This window comes from Rhinolophus sinicus, chromosome 3, assembly GCF_057876585.1.
Source record: "Rhinolophus sinicus isolate RSI-liver-muscle chromosome 3, RSI-T2T, whole genome shotgun sequence".
Lineage (NCBI taxonomy): Eukaryota > Metazoa > Chordata > Mammalia > Chiroptera > Rhinolophidae > Rhinolophus > Rhinolophus sinicus.
The window spans coordinates 159,453,397-159,475,984 of record NC_142503.1 but is presented as its reverse complement, the minus strand read 5'-3'; the positions used below and the strand labels follow the sequence as shown (position 1 = coordinate 159,475,984).

Below are 22,588 nucleotides of genomic sequence, written 5' to 3'. Positions count from 1 at the left end.
ATAAGAGCTTATGGGTGTGGTTTTCTTCCTGGTGAAAGGTAAACCTCGAAATTTTCTTTAGTAAATATATTTAAGAAATGGATTCACAGAATTTCCAGTGATTTCCAAACAACTATGCAGGTGATAGCTATTTTTTTCCAAAATACTTTTTTTTTCACTTTTCAAAATAAACCATCTTTAAGCTACTTTTGAGATTTTTACTATTAATTTTTAAATCACATGATTATTTTCACCTAACAATGCTTTTTCTCTATGACCAGCCCATTGATAAGGTAGTTTCAATAATTTAAAATAAAACTATTGAATGCCTTATTAAGCAAATGACAAGAATAGTTAACTTTTTAGCTCCTGGGCCTCAACATTCCTTTGCTATTCAAATAAAAATGCAGCAGTAGTCTCACATTTCTTACCATGGATCTCAAAAGAAGAATCTACATTTCTAAAACCTATTTAGATAGGACAAAAGGAACATAATTAAGCTGAGTCTTTCCATATCATTGTCTTCAGGATCCAGGCAGCAGAACCGTGATGTAGGTGAGAATGTAGTATATCCAGGTCCCAGTGTACGTGATTCATGTGGAAGAACAAAAAGTTGAACTGTGACTACATTAGCTCGACTCAGGAAACAGATGCTAACCAGAGTGTCTCCATCTTCAGAGACCAAACAAGGGCAAATGAGCTAAAATGGCAGTTTATAAAACAGTAGTTTCCAATGGGTATCAAGAGGCTAAGTATATGCACTGCTCATACCTCCTAGAGAACAAGATAGGCTGCTCATTGCTTCAAATGGTTCTTAATGGAAAATAATTCTGGAAGGCAGGAAGATATCTTTCCATACTTGAAGTCCATCTTTCTCCCTAAGGGCTCAAACCTTTGAATTATATCTCATTTATTCTTCTCAGTGTGAATCAAATCCAGCTCCAGAGGTTACAGACTCTTCCCATCTTTCATAACCTGACTCCCATTGCAGAATCCCGCAACAGTTAGAAACTCATCCTGTTCCCACTCCACATCAAAAGTCAGCCACGTTTCCTTGTTCCTTGACAGGGAGCTTCTTTATCTTCTGATATGCAGAGCCATTCAGAGCACTGATTTACTATTACATGCATGGAAATGTAATTTAAGAAACAACTCTGTAAAATAAGGAATATGAGGGGTTTTATTGTTTGTTTGGTCAAGTAGTGTGGAGTAGATGGCTGAGCTTTAGCCGAGCTAGGTTCCTATTTCCTTTTTATAATTAAAAAAAAACATAATTAAAATTTTCTTAAAAGTAAACTACAAATAAATCTCTGTAAAAATGAGAGGAAATCTCCTCTTTCAAAGTATGCTGCAAAGATGGAACATTAAGTATTCAATTGGTTATATCCAGTTTTTGGATATTTCAATCTTTGTAATGATTGACATCTGGCAAAGACTTCTTTCAATTTTCTAACACCAATACAAAAGCTGTTAGAAAAACTAATAAAGGTGCTTCTAAAACAACTGTTAAATATTTTGATTTAGTGATCAAGCCATAACTTTTTCAATCCTAATTTTACCTGTCCACTCTCTAATGGGAGTTTGGGCTTCCAAGTGATCCCCTTCAGTTTTGTACGGTAAGTGAGCTATTTGCTTCTGTTTAGCAGAATGGGATGAGGAACATCCCTGCATATGACTGGTTGGTTTTTAAGGGATTACTCCTCTGGAAAGGCATTGTCCCCTATTACGTTGCTAGAGATGTGGACTTAATTGAGGCTAAATATTTAAATTGAAAATGAGCATTTACCAGCAGAGATCATAAACTTCAGGACTCCTGTTACATAGCTTCTACACATCATATTGACTTAACGTGCTTATGATGTGCTGTTTTGAAACAACCTTAAAATACCATACCCAGAAATAACAATTGACTGGGGCAGAGAGATAATTTGGGGTCCTTGTGTGTTTATAACGAAGCCAATACAACTTTAAAAATAATAAATTCCAATTACACAAATTGACTTCAATAAGATTAACAAAACTGAGGAAGACAAATATGTCAGCTAAGTCAACAAGTCAAATAAACTATACTATTTATACCCATATGAAATAAAACAATGACTTCCCATTTTTATTATCCATTTCCCAGCTACTCAAAGAATAAACATCATCACTTCCCAAATTCCACTTATTTTATCTGAATTTACTGGGTAAAATGATTAGTTGCAGGATTTTATGTTTGCAATTCATCCGGTTACAATACTTAAGTTCCTACAGTTTCTTCCTCAGTGTAAGCATTCTGTATGTGCGTTTTATTTACATTCTGTCACTTTTTCTCTTCTAAATTTTATATGTTCAAGAAACTGTATTGGTGTTATGTAACATTTCAAATTTGCAACATACATATTGGTTTTTCTGTCTCTTGAACCCACTTCCCTGAAAAATAAATACATTTATCCAAAAGCAAAAACCACCTTAGAGTGTATGGCGTGTAGATGTGTAGAAGTAAAATCACTAAAAAAACAGTTGTATAGAAAGGTAAAGATGTATCTATCCTTAACAACAATCCCCATGATTTATTAACAGCCACAGGCAGCCAACTTAGTACCCGACAAAGTCCTAGGCCTTCCCACAGAAGTTGGTAACCCAGTGGGAATTAAGGCTTTAAGGTCTCTTTACAACTGTGATTCGAAAAACCCAAAGTAAGCAAACCGAAAAACCTGGAGAAAGTACTGAAAATAGTCTCTTTGGCAATCCAAATCGAAACATATGACTCAGAAGGACGATTAGAATAAACTCTGCGCCGTTTTCTTTTCACTAGGTCTATGAAGCCCATAAATTACGTTTGGTCCAGAAAACCAGGAGTTATTAGCACCTTCCTTTTCGCACTTTTTAATTAATATTCAATACATTTAGCAACAATTCTTAATTCATGGTCTTCATTCATTTATTGACTAAACAAGTTCCCGGGTGCCTCTTGATCTCTCCTTCCAAGCTGACCTCATGTGACAGCAAACTGAAATGCCTCTCCGTGGAGAGGGTAGAGCCCGCGAGGTAAGTCATCCAAAGGTGGACGCATCTTGCTTTTATTTACTTATTTATTAGAGGGGCGGCGATGGTCGCGGCTGGACTAGGACAAGGCGGGAGGCGAAGGGGCGCGCGGGTTGTGAGCCGCAGCTGGGGGTGGGAGCAAAAGGAAGAGGTGGGGGGCATCAGCCACAAACCACCAGCTCGGCCCGCCGGACCCAGAAAAATGACCCGCCCCTCCCCCCACTGCACCCCTGACCCCTCCCCCCCTTCCCAGGCCTTTCATCCGCCTGCCGCCGGGCCGCCCGCGGCCCCCCCAGACCTCGCATCGCCCGCCTCCTTCCGCAACCCCGTTGGGCAGTGCACACAGGCCTAGGGCGGCCCAACACAACCCTCTGACCCGCCAGGACCCCGACCCGACCCCTCCGGCCGCACCCCTCCCCCATGTATAACGCACCTGCGGCCCCGCCCCCGGCCAAACGCTGAGGCCGCGGCGGGCTGGCAAGGCCGGGCGGCTCGGCCCTCGAGGCACAGTCACCTTCCCTTCCCCCGCCATTCCTCCCACCCCCCTCGCTCAGCCAAGGAGCAGCCACCGCGCTCCTCAGCCGCCCCGAAATCTAAAGGGGTCCGTCTCCGGCACCACAACCAAATGGCTGAGCCTCCCTGACCGGCTGCGCAGCCCGCCCATTGGTCCCTTCCCCCTCCGCCGCCGCCGCCACTGGCTGTTGCCCGGAGACCCTCTGTGGTGATTGGCTTAAGCTGCTGCCACTCATCTGCGGGGCCGCAGATCCCGCCTCCAGGCTGATCAGGTTTGTGTGCGCCGCGGGTGCTGGGGGCTCGAGAACCGAGCGGAGCTGGTTGATCCTTCAAAGTCCTAAAACGCGCGGCCGTGGGTTCGGGGTTTATTGATTGAATTCCGCCGGCGCGGGAGCCTCTGCAGAGAGAGAGCGCGAGAGATGGACATGGACAAACGGATTCATTTAGAGCTGCGGAACAGGACGCCCTCTGATGTGAGCATTTGCCAAAAATATCTCTATCGGTCCATTCTCCTACTTTGTGTGTGTGTGTGCGTTGGGGGGAGGCACTTTTTTTTGAGGGGGGAGCCGGGGAGGTGTGGGTTTGGGGGTCGGACTGCAATTGAATTGCAAGGTTGGGGGGTTGCAATGCCATCCGAGCATGTTCCGGCTGCTGCTGCCGCCGCTGCCCTTGGTGTGTGACTACCTGTGCGTGTGCTCCCGCGTGTGCGATTGTGGGTGCGAGAGTGTGCGTGCGAGTGTGCACCCATCGGAGGCCAGCGGGCGCACGCGTTTGGGTCGGAGAGAATGAGGCAAAAAATCACCATCTGAGCTCGCAGCTCCCATGACTCCGACTGGGGGAAAGATTAACGAGGGAGGAGGAGGAGAGGGGCTGCCTCCCGGATTTAACAACAAAAAAAAGGGGCTTATATTTTATAAATGAATCCCCCCTTCCGCCCCCCTCCCGCGCCTTTCCCCTCCCGTTCTCTCTCGCTCGCGCACACACAATAAGTTTTGGGCTTCGCGAGTCCGGTTTAGTTTCTGATAAATGTGGGCCGAGGCCCCCGGGGAGAGCGCGTGGGGAGGGGGCTGCAGTGGAGTTGGGAATGGCTCGAGTTTAAAGTGCGTCTTCATTTCTTTGCAGTGATGAGGCGAGAGACGGGGGAGCCATATTTGTAACTTTGTAGTGTTCGTGAACGCGCCCTTTCTCTCCCTCCCTCCCTTTCTCTGCCTCCCTTCCTCTCCTCTTTCTCCCTCACTCTTTCCACCCCACCTTCGGGCCAGATGCTGATGTTTCTTCCTTTCCTTCCGAAGGGAGGATAAATTGGAAGGAGGGGGGAGGGATTTTCGAACGTGCAAAGGCTCAGATAATCCCCGCGCCTCCCCACCTCGAGCGATCGCTATTGCAAGTTACCCAAAGGCAACGTCCCGGTCCCCCCTCGCCCCTGTTCCTTCCGGCCTCCCCAAGATGCCATCCTTCGAGCTCTGGAGCCGCCCCCGGCCGGTCTTTCTCTAGGGTGGGCTCCTCGGTAGCCATTCGGCGCCTGGCTAATAAATGGGCACGGGAAACTTTGTCAGGACGCGAGATGCCCGGAGCTGGTGCCCGTGGTGGGTATTGGCTGGGTCCAGATTGATGCGGGCATAGCGAACACGCAGCTCCGGGATGGGAGTTTGCCTTCCTGTCGCCGTTATTGATTGGGCAGCGGCGGGAGTAGGGCCGGAGGAAACTTACACGGCTGGGAACTGGGAGGCTGGGCGAAAGCCCACCCCCGAGGAGGGGGTTAGGCCAGGGTGGGTTACTTGAACGCTCGTTTTTATTTCTGGCACCCTGTCGCTTTCAAACTGTTTTATGCGAGTTGGCGGCTCAGCGGAGCAGACCCCGGGTCTGGGGCGGAGACGCTGGCTGACTCCCCTAGTGGCCCCTTGGAGGACCAGGAGAGCGCGGGCGCGAGGGCCGCCGCTCCAGCCTCTGTGGCCAGGGTTCCAGAGTTGGGAGTTGGGGGAGCACTGTGCGCTGACCTGTCGCCCCTCCAGCGGGTGAAAACCCGAATCCTTGGCGAAGACAGGCCTTGCTTCCTCTTTTCTCTAGTTCCTCCCCCAAACCTGAGTGATACTTTTGAAAACAAGATCCTTTTTGTGTCTCCCCCCATCTTAACGCAGCTGTGGACTGTAGACGTGCAGTGCCTGATGGCGCGCAGGGCGGGGAGGGGGTGGTGGAGGGTGGGGAGGGGTGCCCGACGCGGAGCAGGCAGGAGTTGCCGCGAACAATTTGCCGGCGGCTTGCTTTTCTCTGGTCGGTTTCATCCCGGCTCCGACGCGGAGCGGGAGGATTTGGGGGCTGGGTGTGGTGATGGGGGAGGGGGCCCGATCCGCGGTCTTCCCGCGTACTTTCCGGAAGCCCCCTGTGCGGAGGGGGAAGGGCGCCAAGCTGGGGGCCGGGGTCGCGATGGGTGGGTGGGTGGGTGTGGAGACGAGGATCGCGGGGCCAACCCTATCCACACTGCTGGCCAACTGGGAGCGAGCTCAAAAGCGGGTCGAACCGGCTCTTTAAACTTCCCCGAGTGTGTGCTGGGGGAGGGGAGCGCGCCGCGCCGTGCTGGGAGCGATTTCTCACGCTTCGCCCCCTCGCCGCCCAGGCTCCCTGCCCACACGCCTGCCCCCGGCCTCGAGGCGGGGTGCGGCGCAGGGAGTGGAGGGGGCACTTTCTGCACGTTTGGGGAGAAAGCTAGCTAATGAGGGACAAAAGGGGTGGGGGAGGAGGAACTATTTTTTTTTAACGTTTTTAAGACAAATAGCTCCCGCAGAGTGTCCCCTACGATCCTGCCCGCCGCGCTGGCCCCCTGGGTCCCCACACACCCACCTTCCAAGCCTCTCCCAACTCAGATCCCAGGGCTGGTGGCCACAGCGCGACGCTGAAACAGGACGAGCAGCCATGTTTCTCGGGTCTCGCGCGGCCCGCCCCGCCCCTCCCCCATGGCGCGGCCGGCGCCGGGCGCGGGTCCCCGAATGCGGGCTCAGGGCTTCATGCGGGGAGCCGGCGCCGGGGAGGCCAAGCCTGGTGCGTGCGGGCCGGGGTGCGGGCGTGCTAGGATGGCCCCTGGGCGGACCTTTGGGCGTCTCGAGCTGGTTTAGAGCTGAAGGTGTTTTATTTATTATTTTTTTAACGGTCGGGCCCTCCTGAGGCCGAGCCCGAGAGGTGCCGAGGCATTATTGGCCGAGCCCGAAGGGGCGGCCGCCGGGCCCTGCTCGCCTGTGGCACGACTGCCTGCCGGGTGCCGGGCTGCCATTTTGTCACCGCGGCTGTTGTCGCTGTGGGGGGTGGGGGGAGCAGAGTCTTGCGCCATCACCCAGACGGCCCCGGACGTGGAGGCAGCAGGGAGAGCCGGCTCCGGAGACCTGCAGTCGTGCTCTAGGCCCCGATGGGGGTTCCCTCCCGGTGCCAACGACCTGAGGCTTTGCTGGAGCGTACAGGCAGCCGTTGCACTGGGAGGCCGATGATCCTCCGTGCGAGTGCTCCCCCCAACCCCCATCGCGCTCCCTCCCTCCCTCCCCCGCCCCTCTTCTCTCCAGTATTTTGCCCTTCTTCCTGCAGGCATTTTAGTTAAATGTGGCCCTGAGGACGAACCGATCGCCCCGTTTATTCTTTTGGCAGAACTGATAGGACGGTGGGGGGGGGGGGGAATTGAACGGAAGGTTTCTTTTTTGGGAGGGGGCGAGCACGCGACTCTAGCGGCCCTGACTGAAGCCAAGGACAGCAGCAGCTTACCCGGGAGGGACGAGTTGTCGAGGTGTTGGGGAAACGCCCTCGGGGCTGGGCTCTCCGGGCAGGTAGGTTTGGCTCCGTGTTTCAGGTGGGTGTTGCAGTGCCCTGCTGGCTGCTGGGGGAGCCCACCTCGCGCTTCTCTACCCCTTTTCCTTTTTAATTTTTTTTACCAAGGGAAGGCAGCTACAGTAGTAAATGTAACCCTAAACCGAAAAGAAAAAGGAATAAGGTTTGCTTTTTAAAAAGTAAGTGATGCCTTTCCCTGGTTATTGACTGCAGATGCAGGCAAGGCGTCACCTCGCTGCCATCTCTGGGACTTTTTGAAGCGCTACGGTGCTGGTTGGGCACCTCCTCACGGTTAAACTGATGTCTCCTTGGAGACTAGCTTTCATGGCAGTGCCCGGCAAAGGCTGCCCAGGAAGCCAGGTTTAACTTTGACCTTTGGAATACATCGCATGATGTTTTCCAGTCTGACTTACTGCCTAATTGGGTTCAAGTAGCCTGATATTAACTCCGGTTTATGCAAGCCAACCAGGAATCCACAGGCAGAAAATTGAGCGTGAGCTCTGGATAGTCACGGTCAGTTATGTGTTGTTGCTGGATTGCTGCTGCTGGTGGTAGTTTTGAGTTTGGGGGTTGGGTCCACAGTGAATCTGGGTTCTGGAACCACACAGATCTGAGTTTGAATCCCCCCTGCCACAAAGAAGTAAGGTAAGTTGATCTGCCCCTGTGATTTCAGGCAGATTAACCTAACCTACCTTTTTGAACGTTGGTTTCCTTACCTGGAAAATGGGAATAAGCATCCCATTGAATGAGTAAGTGACAACTGGCTTGGTCTGACCCTCAGGTTCTCAATCTACGATAGTGTTATTCCCTGAGACAGACATGCAATTTTAAGCCTCTCTTCGTTTTAAAATAATAACGATAACTAATGCTTACATCGCACCCATGCTGTGCCTGGCACAGTTCTAAGTGGAATATACATATCAATTTAGTCCCCACAACAGCACTGTGAGGTAGGTACAGTTATTCTATGCTCCACATAAATTGAAGACAGGTTATTACGGTCAGTCTATACTTAATCTCTATTCACTACTCCTCCCCTGAAGTACCCTTTTTTGTAAGATAACCTTGGGGAAGAGCTTTGTATTTCTCTGGCGTTGAAATGGGACCACCTTATGCGAGTTAGTTTCCTGGGGGTGCTCAGGACCAGAAGCTCTGTGGATTGTCATTTTAAGGGAGAAGACAAATACTTTCGGAGTTTGGTTTAGCCTGTCACCTCTTGTTAGGCTGAAACAACTCGGGCCTTTTAGGTTTTGGGAGATGTGTTTTGGGTAATGAGAAGACAAACAGGAGACACCGTCAGACAGTGATTTGTATGGGATCTTGCATGTAATGCATTTTCCAATTTTATTAGTCTCCATCTGTAGCCAAAAATACTGAACAGAATTGGCATGTCACTGGTATCTAGGGGTTCAAGTAGCCTGTTAGTACACCAGTGTATACGAATAATACCTTGAATAATACCTCATGTGTCATCTCACTTAATCCTCCCAACAACTCCTTCAGGGTAGGCCAAGCCATGTGACATCCTCCCTGTTGTGAGAGTGAATCATTGAGGATGGGAGAAGGTTGAGCAACTGAACAGCCAGCATGCAGCAGAAATGGGTTCTCTTCCGACTGTAAAACCAGAAGTCCTTCAGTTGGACTGTGAGGACTTTGAAAATTGTATAATCCATTGGGTCCCATATGCGGCCCATCACCAGAATAACTTGGGGAGCCTCTTGTACAGCCCATGAGCTAAGAATAATTTGTACATATAAACATTGCAATCAATTTGATGATATGGAAGACAACTTTGAATCGCAATTAAGTGAAATGTTACTCAAAAAAAAAAAAAAATTCCACTTGTCTTGTTAGACCTGTGTAACCTCCCCAAAATTATTGTATATTTTTATCAATAAAAGAATCATGGAAATTTGTTTTCTCTCATTATAAAAGTTCCTGTGTAAGTACTGTCAATTTACTCTCTGGCGATTTACAGAAAAAGTTTGGTAATCCCTGGTTTAATAGATTACAGGGAGGGACCCTGGGACCTGGGTTTTTTAATTTTCAAAAATTTTTATTAAGCATGTAGCAAGCCATTCATTTGGGTGGTGCTTTAGGGGTATTTCTAAGACCCTCTGTGTGTGCCCTTTAACTAGCTGATACCTAGTACAAATTGGCCTCAATCCAAGAACCTGCATCAGAAGAGAAATTGTCTTTATTTCCAGTTTAAAGTTGAACATCCTTTCCATCCAGAGGCTCTTTGTAACCAACTGAAATTCTTTATCTTGCGAAGGTTTTTGCATATCATGCAGTTAAATAGTTACTCTTAAATTTTACATGGCTTCTCAGAGCTAGAGGGAAGAAGCTTTGAACTGCAACAGTTTGAGCTTTGAGGTCTGTGGAAGGTGCAGCAGCTGTGTGCCCAGTGGCCGACAGCAGACCCTCAGAGCTCAGATCATTGAAAACCGCAGATAATCCTGGAATCTCACTCAGGCCTGCTGCTCTTCCACCATGCATGTTTCCTGGGGAACAAACTAGCAGCAGAGTGGCTTTAAGTTTCAGAGCCCTTCTTTCTACCTCTAGCCCCTTGTTCCTGAGCGAATGAGTGTAAGGAATGGATATAAAGTTGGCCAGGTGGGGGGGGGGAGAGAAATCAAAGGGGACGAATCCCAGTCCGAATAACTAGTCTGCTTTAAGGACAGCAAACCACAGTTCCCAGTTCCCTGTCTTGGTCCCAGTCTTTCAAGGTGACTTACTCCAGACTTTACACAATCCTTGTTTGTAACACAGGCACCTAATTGAGCTTTGAGGGCTGGTCATCCCAGAGCTTCAGTCCAAATTAATCATACCACATTGGAATAGAAAACTTGGGTCTGTTGGTTTTGATCCTTTTTGGAGAGTGTATGGGCTTCTCATCAGATGTCTTCTTACGGCTGTTCCTGCCCTCTCTGCCTTGGTGTATGTAGTCACTTAGGAAAGGAACAGGCTTGATGCTGAGTGGTAATGAGGCCTGGTTGAATGAACTTATTATTAGCCCAGTTGTTTGGCCTGAATTCTTACTTGGTAAAGAGGAGGAGGCTCATTACTGTAGTGTCTGAGGGGGCACTCCCTTACAGATGTTTGCTGCCATGCCCTCCCATGCCTGACCCCCCTGCCCCCACACACATACACACCATTTTGACCCACCCACCTCCTGTTCTAGTTAATTCTCTGGTCTAGAAAGTACCCTCCACTAGTCCCCCATCACCACTGCCTTCCTCCCACAAACAAGTAGAAAAACATGGACCTGACTGTGGATCTTATTATACAACAAATGATAAATACCCAACAATGATGTTTTCATTAAAGAAATGGAGTCTGGCAGGGATGGAGAATTGTGAAGGCATCTGTTGTTCAGAACTTCTCATTTAATAAAATTTGTTGAAATGAGATGAGCAAAGCATCCATGGCCCTGGGCCACCTGCCCAGACATGGAGGCAACCTCCTTGTATAGAACCAGTTGTCCTGATGATATTAATACAAAGTCTGTACACAAGATAAAATGTCTTTGTTCTACCACACCAGGCCCTGTCCTGTGCCTACTGGGCCACACCCTGTAACCCCCATGTTATTTTGTTTTAGCCCCACGGCCAACCTGGTATACTCACCTGTTGTCTCCTTTCCCAGACTTGCTCCAGGCAGCAGATGTAAAAGATCAGCTTACTCCACTGTCACTAATGTAGATTCAAGTCAGGACTGTCTTTCCCAGAGGTATTTGCATTTGGAGATTCCGGTTTGGTGAGGAAATTACCAGAGAACTATTAGAGACTTGAGTGCTGTTCTCAGCTTTGCTATTAACTAACTTGGGCATGTTCAGCTGCTTTGAGCCTCCGCTCTAAAAAGGGGGTGTTGAATTAGATCAGTGGCATTCAAACTTTTGATCCTAACAGTAAGAACTGTCTTTTGCACTATTACCCAATATATGTGTGTGTGTGTGTGTACATATACATATACATGTGTTGCATGAAAAACTGACAGTGAGCTCCCTGACTACATGTAAAACACTTTTCATTAAAAAGGTGCTGGCTTTGACCCATACATTGATTTCATTACTTGTTAGTGTTTCAAAGATATTTAAAACATGAATATTAAGGTTCCTTCACACACAAATATTTTGTGGTTTGACTTGGGGGAATGAGGAGGAATGCCTTTTGTAGCTTTGTGAAATCTGTCCCCTGGGGGTCAATAGTGATTTCTCCTGCTTTTTAAGCCAGCTTATCTCTGGGTCCCATGTTCTCAAGCTCCTAGCTCTTTCCCAACCCAAACTTCCTCATGGCATTAGGGAATCATTATGCTAAATTCCTGCCCGCTATGGATGCCTTCCAGGGTTCCTAGTTGTGCCAGTGGCCTTCATCCAAGCATATTCTGCCCCCCCCCCCCACCTTCTCTGTGCCCTCAACAGCCATTGCCCTCCATCCTTCAGTGTGCTGCGTCCTATGCAGGTTCCCTGGGGGCTCCCACATTTACCAGCGTGGAGGAGAGACGGTTGCAGAGACAGGTGTGTGCAGTGTACCTGGCTGCTGCTCCCACCCAGACTGCCTGGGTGTTCATCCCGTTGTCATCACCCACCGCCCGCCCGCCCACAGCTGTGGCACTTGGGGGCAGGTTCACCTCGCCACTGCCTTCCTTTCTTAGCTTTAAAATGACCACGTGATAGTACCTATCAATAGGCTGGCACACAGCGCTGACAGACTTACATGTTATTGTTGTTATGGTCTGAACACCACAGTTTGTAGTGGTGTAGTGGTATGTAGTTAAATCAACAGACACATTATATAAAAAAGAAACATTTGTTTCAATGGGAAAAGAGGTTAGAAGCTAGAGATTCAAACTTGCCAGAAGTTATTTTTTCTCCATAAGCACTTCAACAGTAAATGTGTTGCTTCTAGGTGTGAGTGTAGCTATAGCATCTAAACATCCCTGGAGCGGCCCCTGCGGTGCTTTGCCAAGTTTCTGCTAAGGATAAACAACTCTTTTTGTTATTGCCCTCAGCAACTATTTCAGGCTGGTCTTAAATTGCCCACCCACCCTTCTAAACCCTTTCCCTCCTAGCCTACAACACCCCCTGGTAGAGAAAATTGAAATCTGGTTTCCTAAGAAATTCCTAAACCAAACCCCTGCCCAGCTCAGCTGTCCTTTGGGTCTCATCCCTGCCAGCCCTCTGGTCCCCTTCTTCCCAGGCACCTAGCCACTCTTGTTTAGACGCTTCTCCAGCTTGGGGTGTTTTTCCCCTCTTAAAGCAAATAGAAAACCTTCCTTGATTCTTCTATCTCATTGTAGCTATTGCCCATCTCGTCTCTTTTACATGCAGCTTGGTAAATTGTCTGTAACCACCTCCATCCCCTCACTGCTCTCACACCTCAACCTCTTCAGTCTGGTTTTTGCTTCCTGAACAGTTCCAAAAATCCCAACAGCCTTCACCGTCTTCTCTTCAGTGATTCCTCAGCTGCAGTATTTACACCCTGACCTTCCTGAGATATGTTCCCCTTGCCCCTCCCTTTCTCTGGTCTTCCTCCTACAGCTCTGGTTGCTCCTCCTTTTCTGGTGGCTGTTTGCCCCCCTTGATGCAGCCGTGAAGTATTGGCCTGGGTCAGGCTGGGGCCTTGGGCCCCGGTGTGTATTCCCTCCCCACGAAGTCCTGTCCTCCCTCACCTACAGCTGTGAACACTGTGCTGTCTGGCATCCTGTGTTTGCATTTCCAGCCCTGACCCCTTGGCTAAGCTCAGGACCTATCCAATGTCTACACCTGAGTGTCCCCAAAATACCCTACATTCAACATGTTCAAAGGGAACCCATGACTTATGTAACGTCCTGCATCCCGCTAACATGAACACATAGGGTCTTTCTATCCATCAGAAGTTTTTTCAACTCAGTATCCTCTGCTGCTTTCCAGTTAATCTCCCTGCATCACAGTCCCCTTGAAACCATGCTTCAGACATCAGCCAGAATGCTGTTAGCAAAACACAGGTGAAATCGTGTCACCCCATACTTAAAGTACACCATTGTTCTTAGGGTAAAGTCCAGACTCCTTTGTAAGACCAACAGGGTCCTGCATGAACTGGCTACTGCTGGCCTCTCAGCTTTTCCCCTGCCCCCATCCCACTGCACTGGCCTTAGTCGCCACCACCTTTTATTCACTCAAGTCTGCTCCACTGCTGTAACTGTCCCCGTCACCTACTTAGCATCTAATCATCTTCACTGTTGCCTTCATTCTCCGCTCCTCAGCTCTAGGTCTGGTGCTTTTGTCATAAAACTCCTATAGAAATTTCCTTCAAAGTGCTTCAGTTTGTAATTACACATTCCTGAATGTGAGTGCTTTAATTAGCGACTCCCTTCCTGCTCAGCTGGTAAGCTGCTTGATTTAAAGGACCTGTTTCTGCTCATCACTGTGCGTCCCCGGGGCTCAGCACTGCACTTGGCGCTTGGTGGGCATTCTGCGAGTGTGGGTTGGATGAAGGAACTGTGGTACTTGTCATTTTCATCACCCTCTCTGCCTGGTAAGTTAAGCACAAAGCCACTGAAATAGCATCAGAAACGACTAGCGGTTTGGTGCCCTCAGCTTTCCCCTGGTGGGTGTGAGCTTTTGTCTCTGGGTGGGTGATTCACACTTTCTCAGTCCAGCGCTCTGAATTCAGCCTTTTCTGGTTTTTATATCCCATATCAGTAAAAAATTTGAACCTGAGCACCAGTATGTTTACCTTTTAGTTATGGATTATTCACATACATTACATATAAATATATGTATATTATAAAACATAACACTAAAAATTAAGAAGGTTAAGGTAAAAGGTATCGTAAATCCTAACATTTTTCTTCCTGCTTCGCAATGTGGCAATCCATTTAGAAAACCACTGCTCTAGTGAGTTGCTTCCTTTTAATTCAGTTATGAAAGTTGATGCTATACAAGAAATGCTGTGCCTTACCAAGCCCTCCTTACGTACTAAGATCTTCCCAGCCCTGGTGTGTTATGGGTAGGAGTGGAGAGCATTCTTAACCCTTCTTTGATAAACGAGGAAAATCCAGTGGTCTGCCTGAGGTCCCCAGCAAATCAAGTGTCTGTTTCTGCGTGTCATCTTGGTGCTGTCTGGTGACCCACTAAAACTCCCTCAGGTCATCCCTTTGGATCCAGGAAAGGCCAACCCCTGGTCTGTTCCTGCAGCTGTCTGGAGAGGCCCAGAAGTGTCTGAGGTAAGAGGATTCCATCAGTAGACCTAGGCCAGTCAATGGAGCGAGGCGGCCTTCTGCTTGTTATCCTCAGGCTGGACATAAGTTAAAGGCAGGATGAGCGGCAGCTGGAAGAGCAGGGATGGAGGGGCAGGGTAAAGCTGGAGGAGAGAGAGGCCTGTGGTGTTTCTGTGTGAGGCACTTAAGCAAAGTTGTGCTGGGACCTGTCAGTCACGTGTGTCTAGAAGGTCTGGATCACCGGATTCCCCTGCCTCCTGCAGAAGTCATGAAAGAGAGAGAGAGAGATCCTGTAATGGTAAATTTAAAGGGATTACTTTCAAGGGCATGCATCTTGGGGAGGGACCACAGTATGGAACCACCTTTTTTTCACCTTAGCCACTGGTTTCACCAGCAGGCCCAGATGATGTGACTGGAGGGAGGGCTGAAGGGCACCTGCTTTGACTGACGTGGCCTGTGTGTCCAGGGTCCAGAGTGATGTGGGGAGTTATGTGCATGCTACTTGAGTATCTGTGTAGCAGATTGAATTTGTTGAATCCAGTTCCTGTGTCCTGGGCTGTGGGGAGTGGGTCACAGAAAGGTGGTGGTGTGGGTTTCTTGGGGGGAGGGGGGTGCAGAGCACAGTACACAGGAGGAAAAAACAGGTGTGTGGTTAGGGAGGCAGATTGCAACCCCAGCTGTGTGTCAGAACCACCAGGGGAGCATTTTAAGAAATTCCCAGGCTCTCCCCTCCTAAGGAATCCTCTCCGAGGGTGGTGCCCAGTCTGTGTATTTTTAGAAGGCTCTGAAAGGGGCTCTGAAGCACAGTTGGGAGCTGCCTCCCTGAGGCAGGTGCAGAACTTCACAGCAGGTAGGAAGAAGTAAACTAAGTGGAGGTAAAAAGAGAGGAAAATGGAGCAAGGAAAACAGGAAATAGGAAAGAAGGGTGTGAGACTTAACCTGCTGGGGGGGCAGGGATGCAGGCTTTGGCCTGGCTCTCACACCCCCACGGCCACACAATTCGCACACACCCACATTCCTGCTCGTCACTTTGTGATTTTTCGTTTACCTGTATCAAGAGGCTGCTGAGGGAGTGTTGGATGGACTGATTGAGCAAGGCTGGGCCTGGCCTGGCCTCGATCTCCAGAGGACCGAGAGGAAGGCTGGCGGGCGTTTTGTAAGAAGGAGGGACCTCAAAGTGAAGGGGTCAGGTGTAGTGGCCAGTGCCCAGGACTAGGAGCTCTACTCCTTGAAGATACCTGGCAGGTGCCCTCTTTGAGCCTCAGTTGCCTCATCTGTAAAATGGTGATGAACAAACCTGCTTCTCCCCGGTTGTTGTCAGGACTAGAAGAAATAAGGTTTGTGCCAGGAGTGTATTGTGGACAGCCCCTGACAGTTAGTAGGTTCTAACCAGCCTGGGCTTGAACAAGCTGTTTGAATGGGAGGTGGGGAGCCAGCCTGTCTGAAGGAGGCCCCTTGCTTGGTGTCTGAGCTTGAGTATGGTGGGGCAGTTCTTGGGAGAGCTGTCTTTGCCTGCCCCAGAAAGAAGCCTTACTCAGCCTCTAGAGTAGGTAGAAAAAGTCAGGAGGGGCCCCAAGCCGGGTACATAGCCCCCATATTTTGTTGATGTGGGGCTGGAGCAATATCAGCCGCGCCGTGACTTCCCTGCCCCAGGGCCTGTTCTGGAGCCTGCTCTGTGCCAGTAGCCCCTCCTGCCTCTCAGCTCACCTCCCGGCTGCAGAACTCAGTCTGCCCCTCCCAGGCCTTTATCTCGCATTCCAACAGCTCCTGCGAAGTCTTCTCCAGAAAATCTTTCTCTACTCACTGGAAGACAGGGAGCAAAATCGTGCCCTTCCCGGGTGATGTAGAGATGTAGAAGTCACCAGAACTTCTAGGTTATGCCACAATGTTCTGTCAGCCAATTCTGGTGGCCCCTCACGGGAGTGCATTGTGGCTCTCCTCCCCATTGGGTTGGTCAGTGTCTCTTTATTCCCCCCTCCAGAGGGCAGCCGGGAGGGCTTGCAGAACCCATCATAACTCCCCTGCAGCTGGGTGTATCAGGAAGGCTTTGTGATGACATCATGTGGTCTCCAGCCTCCCGACTGGCTGCCTGTGAGAAGGATCTGTCTGTTCTGGCACAGAGGCCTGTTCCACATGGAGGACCAGGAACTGGCCATCACAGTCACCCAGGACGTTCCTTCCACTTCTGCATGTCTCCCCTTCCCCCGTGGAGATTTGGGTGTACTACCCTGGGTGTGGCCTGAGAAGAGTGGGCAAGCATGTACTTTAGCGGAGCTCCCCAGCTGTCTCTGGTAGGCCTGAAGAGGCCTGTCTGCAGAGGATGGCCTGCTGCCATAATGAGTGGTTCTCCTTTTAGCCCCCATCCAGTTTGCCGCTCTGCTGCAGACTTGCCTTTGTGTGTCTTGGTTAAGAGAGCTGGTGTGTCTGCTTGTGTAGGTGTGGTCTGTGAGTCTGGGGAGGCTTGTAGAGGAGGGCCCTCCAGGCAGAGGGAGGGGAACCGGCCTGGGAGCTGAAGTGGAATGCTGTTCTCTTAAAAGCGAAGGGTTTCAGGGCAGGCAGCCGCCCTCTGTACTCTGGAGCCTTCCAGTGGCCAGTGAAGTCATTGTCGGGAGCTGTCGCAGGGGAGGGTCAGATATGGAAGTGAAAACATACCTCTGAGTTTGGCCAGTGGTCATGAGTCCACAAGGTCTGGCTCTGGTCTGAAAGGCGCGCACTGCGCAGGAAACCAGACTTGTGTGGGCAAATGCCGTGCCAGCCCCAGGAGGCTTTTTATGGCCACAGGTGATGATGAGCAGTATGGCTGGCTAGTGTCTGATGTTAACGGGAGTTAGGAGGGTGATTTCTGCAAATAAAAAATACCCTGGAGGGGCCATTCATTTTTATATAAGGCATACCTCACTTGATTGCGCTTTGCAGATACTGCGCTTCTTACAAATTGAAGGTTTGTGGCAACCCTACGTAGAACAATTTTATCGGTGCCATTTTTCCAACAGGCTCAGATGAAGGTTAGTATTTTTTAGCAATAGGGGATGGTTAGCATTTTTTAGCAAGAGTATATTTTAATTAAGGTATGTACATTTTTCTGAGACATAATGGTATTGCACACTTAATAGACTACCGTATAGTGTAAACATAACTTTTATACACACTGGGAAACCAAAAGATTCGTGTGACTCACTTGATTGCATTATCTGCTTTATTGTGGTGGTGTGGAATCAAACCCATGATATCTCCGAGATATGCCTGTATTGATTGAATGCCTGCTGTGTGCCGGGTTCTGTTCTCTGCACTCTGCACATAGCATTCCACTAGATGAGCACGTCATCTGTACTGCCCACATCAGGCTACCATTTCATTGAGGGAGATGGTCAGTAAGCCAAGCGGAGACGTGACTACTGGTGTGATAGGCCCCATGAAGACAAATAAAGCTGTGTTAAAAGGGGTGGGTAATCCAGGAAGGCCTCTCTGAGGAGGTGTCATTTGAGCAGAAACTCAAGTAACGTACACTGGACTTCTGGCCCCCATAAGCCCGAACCTTAGATAGCTGTCTGGAAGTACCTAGGAATCATCTGCTGATGAACAAGCAGAGGCCCAGCGAGGTTAAGATGCAAATTCATGAGGGGATTAGTAGGAAAGATGAAATGATAGAAAGGAGGGACAAAATATAATTGGCCATTGCTCCGCTCACAACCTTAGGCATTTCCCCTGGCCAGATGATCCTCTGCCTTTTCATCCCGGAATGTCTTTTATTATCCTCTTGAGACTCATGCTTTGAAAAATTTATACTTCCAGATTGCGTTTATTAATAATAGATTTATTTTTCTCGTTTATGGCTAGGTGTGTTGGGGGTAGGGGGCAGAAATGTTAAACACATCTGTAACTGCCAGTCAGCCCTCCGGGCAAGAGCTAACCACCTAGAGTCGGTCTTCTTCCTGCCTAGGCAGAGATATGGCCCAATTTTGGTAACCACAGCTCTTCTTGCCGTCTGTCACAGTGGGATTTCCATTGGTCTTTCTGAAATGGCAGTTTCTTGGAGGGCCCCCAGTACAGCTTTGGTTTCCATCTGGACCTTTCAGGGCCTCCCACCTAGTTTGAGGGTCCAGGGGCCTTGATGTGGGCTAGGGAGCCCTACTGATGCCTGTGACCAAAGATGGTGAATCAGGATCAGAGGGCCCCCAGGGCTTACTTGAAGGGGAGAAGCCCACAGTTAAGTCAGGTAGAATCCAATCCTGACATAACTCTCCAAGGACAAGAATGAGACGTAATTGGCTGATAGTTTTCATCTAGAAGCAAACATCCTGCATGAATTTGAAAGGAGCTTCTGGTGAAGTAAGAGTTTATTAATTAGCCTGTTAGGGAACTGGCTTTTCAGTATTACGGGGGCTGGATAATTTGATGCCTACTCTTCTACTTTGAGCTTCTGAAGGGAAGGCACTAGATTTTCATCAAATATTGAGAAAAAGTATCTTTTCTATGTTTTGTTTATTTTTAACGGTTGAGTGTCTATGTGCCCGACACCCTATTCTTATTCAGTCCATACAGAAATACTACAAAATGAATGGGGTTATTCCCACTTTAACAGATAGGGGAACTGAGGCTCAGAAAGCTAGTTAAGTGATTAGCTCAAGGTCACATACTACTGAGAAGCTGTGCGTGGGTGCAAAGCCGTGTCATTGACTTCAGAGCTACCCTGTTTCCCCGAAAATAAGACCTAACCGGACCATCAGCTCTAATGCGTCTTTTGGAGCAAACATTAACATAAGACCCAGTATTACATTATATTACATTATATTATATATTATATATTATGTAAGACCGGGTCTTATAGTAAAATAAGACCGGGTCTTATATTAATGTTTGCTCCAAAAGACGCATTAGAGCTGATGGTCCGGCTAGGTCTTATTTTCAGGGAAACACGGTATACACAGAACCTCGAATCTTTGACCTTCTGCCTCCTTCCAGCCACTTTGGGACTGCTGATAATATGGAAATACTCTAGACTCCTGACTTTCATTTCTTTTCTCTATCATAAAATCTGCTGCGCTTGTTTCCCTAGGAAAGGGATACAGATGATGCCAAAATTTCTGATTTTTTAAAAATGTTTTATTGTAAAGTAGAAAACATTAAAGTAAACAAAATAGTGAGGTTCATTGATTTTTCTCCTTTAGATTTTTCTTTTTTCCTTTAAATGATCATTTTACACTGTCAGAAATCCCAGTGAAATCAACTTTCCTGTGCCTGCCCTTGCCTTTCTGTGCCAGAGTCTTAATGAATGTGTCTGGGTTTCCTTTTCAGCTCTGACACGCTTCGTACACGAAGGCTTGTGCACACAGACGAGCATGCCCACGGTGCCTCAGGGACACTAAGGAGGGTCTGGGGGTGGGAGAAGGCCACATTGTTTTCCCATAAACGTAAGCTAAGACATATTTAGGGGCTTGGGTGCTGCCGCAAAACCAGCAGCAGTGTATTCTAACCTTGTGTGAGAAAAGACTAGTGGCTGTTGAGGAGCAGACAGGGCGATGCTGTGTGTTTTCCCTGGAACACCTCGCTGCCCTTGCCACCAGCAAGACCCCTTATGGGACAGGAGTCAGACATACCCCTTAGTGAGCATCTGCTATGAGCCTTGCATCAAGCTAGGTGCTTGGCAAACATTACTATTTGATCTTTGAGAACTCCCTAAGGTGCAGGTATGGTCGGTCACCCATTTCCAGACAGGGAGTCAGATGATATTCGAGGCAAACTGAACTGCCCCTGTGTGTTGTCGTGGTCCCTTCTGCTTGTCCCTCCCAGACTGTACACTGGGGGCAGGAGGCAAGGATACTTTTTTCACTGGGTCCCCAGCACCTGGTGCCCTGGGTGGGTTCGGAGTAGCATTTATTGAATGAATGGAGGTGAAGTAACTTGCCCAAATGGGTAGAGTAGTGAGCCCATTAGATTGTAGGACTCCAAGGCTCTATGACTGCTGCCCTTATAGATCAGAAGTGGGATCTGATTTTAGCTCTTTGGTTAGTATGCTGAGTGAATGCAAAGAGACATAAGCACTAGCTTATCTATATTGCAGAATTATTACAGGAAAATATTGGAAGCAACCCAACTAACCCATAAGGAACTGGTTGAGAAACATGATGGCACATCCACACAATGGAACACAATTCAAATGAGAAACAAGTTAGTTTTTGTGTACTATATTACACGGACTCCAGGAAAAAGAGGCAAGGCAAACATCAGTATATAATATGTTAGTTTGGATAAAAAGGAGAAAAATAAGATTCTGAATTTGTTTTTATACGTGTGAACAAACCCTAGTGGAATGGTTAACAAGACAGGATGGGAAGGGGAATTAACTGTTTATCTTATACTTTCTGGTTTTGAAACCATGAGAATAAATGTGTTAACTTTTTAAAACATTTTTTTTTCTAAATAACAGAAGTGGCTTTGGCCCAGCTGTTGTACTTATCTGGGCTGCATTCTCCCTGCCTGTGCATTGAGGCAACTGTTTCATTCACGGCCCTTCACCTGAAGTGGGAAGTTGTACATATTGTGTATCTCTGGCTTTTGTAGGCTTTTCCAGGAGACCCTGACCTGTACTAGGATGGTCTGTAGTCCCTTCCATTGGTGACCTGGGCCTGGGTCAGCTCAGGCTGCTGGAGAAAGGCTGGGGTGGCACAGGAGCAGGGGGCCCTCTGCAGAGGTGTCGGGCCTTGTTCCTGTCCTCATTCCTGGGAGGTTTATCCTCTGAACACCCTGCCCTGATGTGACTCAGTTGGTTCTTCCCCCACAGTGAAGGATTACAATGAAGAGAGTCTGTTCTGGAGCATTCTGACAAAGTGCTGCAGTTTCATAGGAGGGAAAAAAAATGGCAGATTGTTTTCCCGGGTTATTTTTAATGCTTTTCAGTTCAGCAAACATTTATTGAGAGCTATGTGCAAGTTAGTGTGAGGGAGTCAGAGCTGCCATAACACCTCGTCTCTGCTCTCTGGGGTACAAAGTCTTGGGTAAGAAACTTGCTTGTAAAATTAATCCCTCATCTCCTCTAGGACAGCACTTTACCTCCTCTGGTCCCATGGAGACTGGGCTCGGTAGGGATTCTTCTCCCCATTTTGCGGACGAGGAAGCTGAGTCTCAGTGAAGCCTTAACCAAGGCCATACATACAGTTCCTAAGTGGTAAAGCCCAGAACAAAACCAGATTTTCTGATTACTTCTCATGCACCCAAAGTCTCATAATCAACATATTCTGCCATAGAATAGCGTGTTTCTACCTGGAAACATTGGGTGAGCACAGTCCTGAATAAATCTCTTCTCTTTTTCCTTTAAGGATGGGCAAGGGAAATCTCAGGCTTATGGGCAGGTCTTGGATCTTACCCCCTTTGCTGTGGTCCAAACAATGCTGATTCCACTGCCTGTGCAACCCATCACCATACCAGCAGTTAGGCTTGACAGACAGCTGCCTTCTCCCCACCGAATTCTCATGCTACCAATTCTTTTCTTCCCTTCTTCCACAAACTGTTGCCACCACCTGTCGCCCTGGCTAGTCCCCAAAAGGGCTAAGTACACTCCCTACTCAGGGTCTTTGCCCTGGTCGTTCCCTCTGCCTGGAAGATTCTTCCTTCGGTCTTCACTTGGCTTCAAGTACCCACTGAAAGCTCAGGTTGGATAGGCCTTCCCTGGCCACCCTTTCTAAAATAGTGTCCTTTGTTGAGATTGCCGTTTGTTCTCCCTCCTCCTTTTTCTGTGTAGTATTTATATGTATTATATGCATGTATATACACTTATTGGTTTGTTATCTCACCCCCCCACTAGAATGTAAACCCGTGAGGCCAGGCACCCAGTGTTTACTGCTGTATGTTTAATGCCTAGCATGGGTGTCCAGCATCTAACAGATACTCTAAATATTGTTGAATGATAGATCAAGCCTGTGGCCTAAGTAAATAACGCTCCTTTAAAGAGGAAAGAATCAAACCATGGCACGGTAAGAGAAAAAAAGACTCAAGGTTCGTTCATCTCTTTGCTGAAGTATTATTCATTTAATAATCGTCCAGCAGTGTTTGTGTGTAA

General features: G+C 48.3%; 1 protein-coding gene and 2 long non-coding RNA genes across 6 annotated transcripts in view; 2 read left to right on the top strand and 1 right to left on the bottom strand.

The window, feature by feature from the left end:
- Positions 1–1,271: 1,271 nt before the first annotated feature.
- Positions 1,272–7,604, bottom strand: LOC109444332 (uncharacterized). Of its 2 annotated transcripts, none has more exons than XR_016020875.1 (3): positions 7,267–7,604; positions 3,443–3,919; positions 1,272–3,135 (listed from the first exon to the last, which is right to left on the bottom strand). It is a non-coding gene; the product is annotated as an uncharacterized LOC109444332 (long non-coding RNA). The 2 variants fall into 2 exon arrangements; XR_016020876.1 differs by lacking the exon at positions 7,267–7,604 and adding an exon at positions 4,774–4,905.
- The window catches only part of ANP32A (acidic nuclear phosphoprotein 32 family member A), a 39,001-nt gene continuing 19,263 nt past the window's right edge, over positions 2,851–22,588 (top strand). The window contains exon 1 of one of the 3 annotated variants that reach the window (XM_088797324.1): positions 2,851–3,012. In XM_088797324.1, coding sequence (XP_088653450.1) covers positions 2,980–3,012 — 33 coding nt within the window. In that variant the 5' untranslated portion in view covers positions 2,851–2,979. Of the gene's footprint in view, positions 3,013–3,864; positions 3,996–6,417; positions 6,559–22,588 lie in introns of those variants that run through there. The other 2 variants (XM_088797323.1, XM_088797322.1) reach the window with 2 other exon arrangements.
- LOC141570564 (uncharacterized) lies at positions 7,637–9,244 on the top strand. The gene is made up of 2 exons (XR_012494688.2): positions 7,637–7,974; positions 8,833–9,244. It is a non-coding gene; the product is annotated as an uncharacterized LOC141570564 (long non-coding RNA).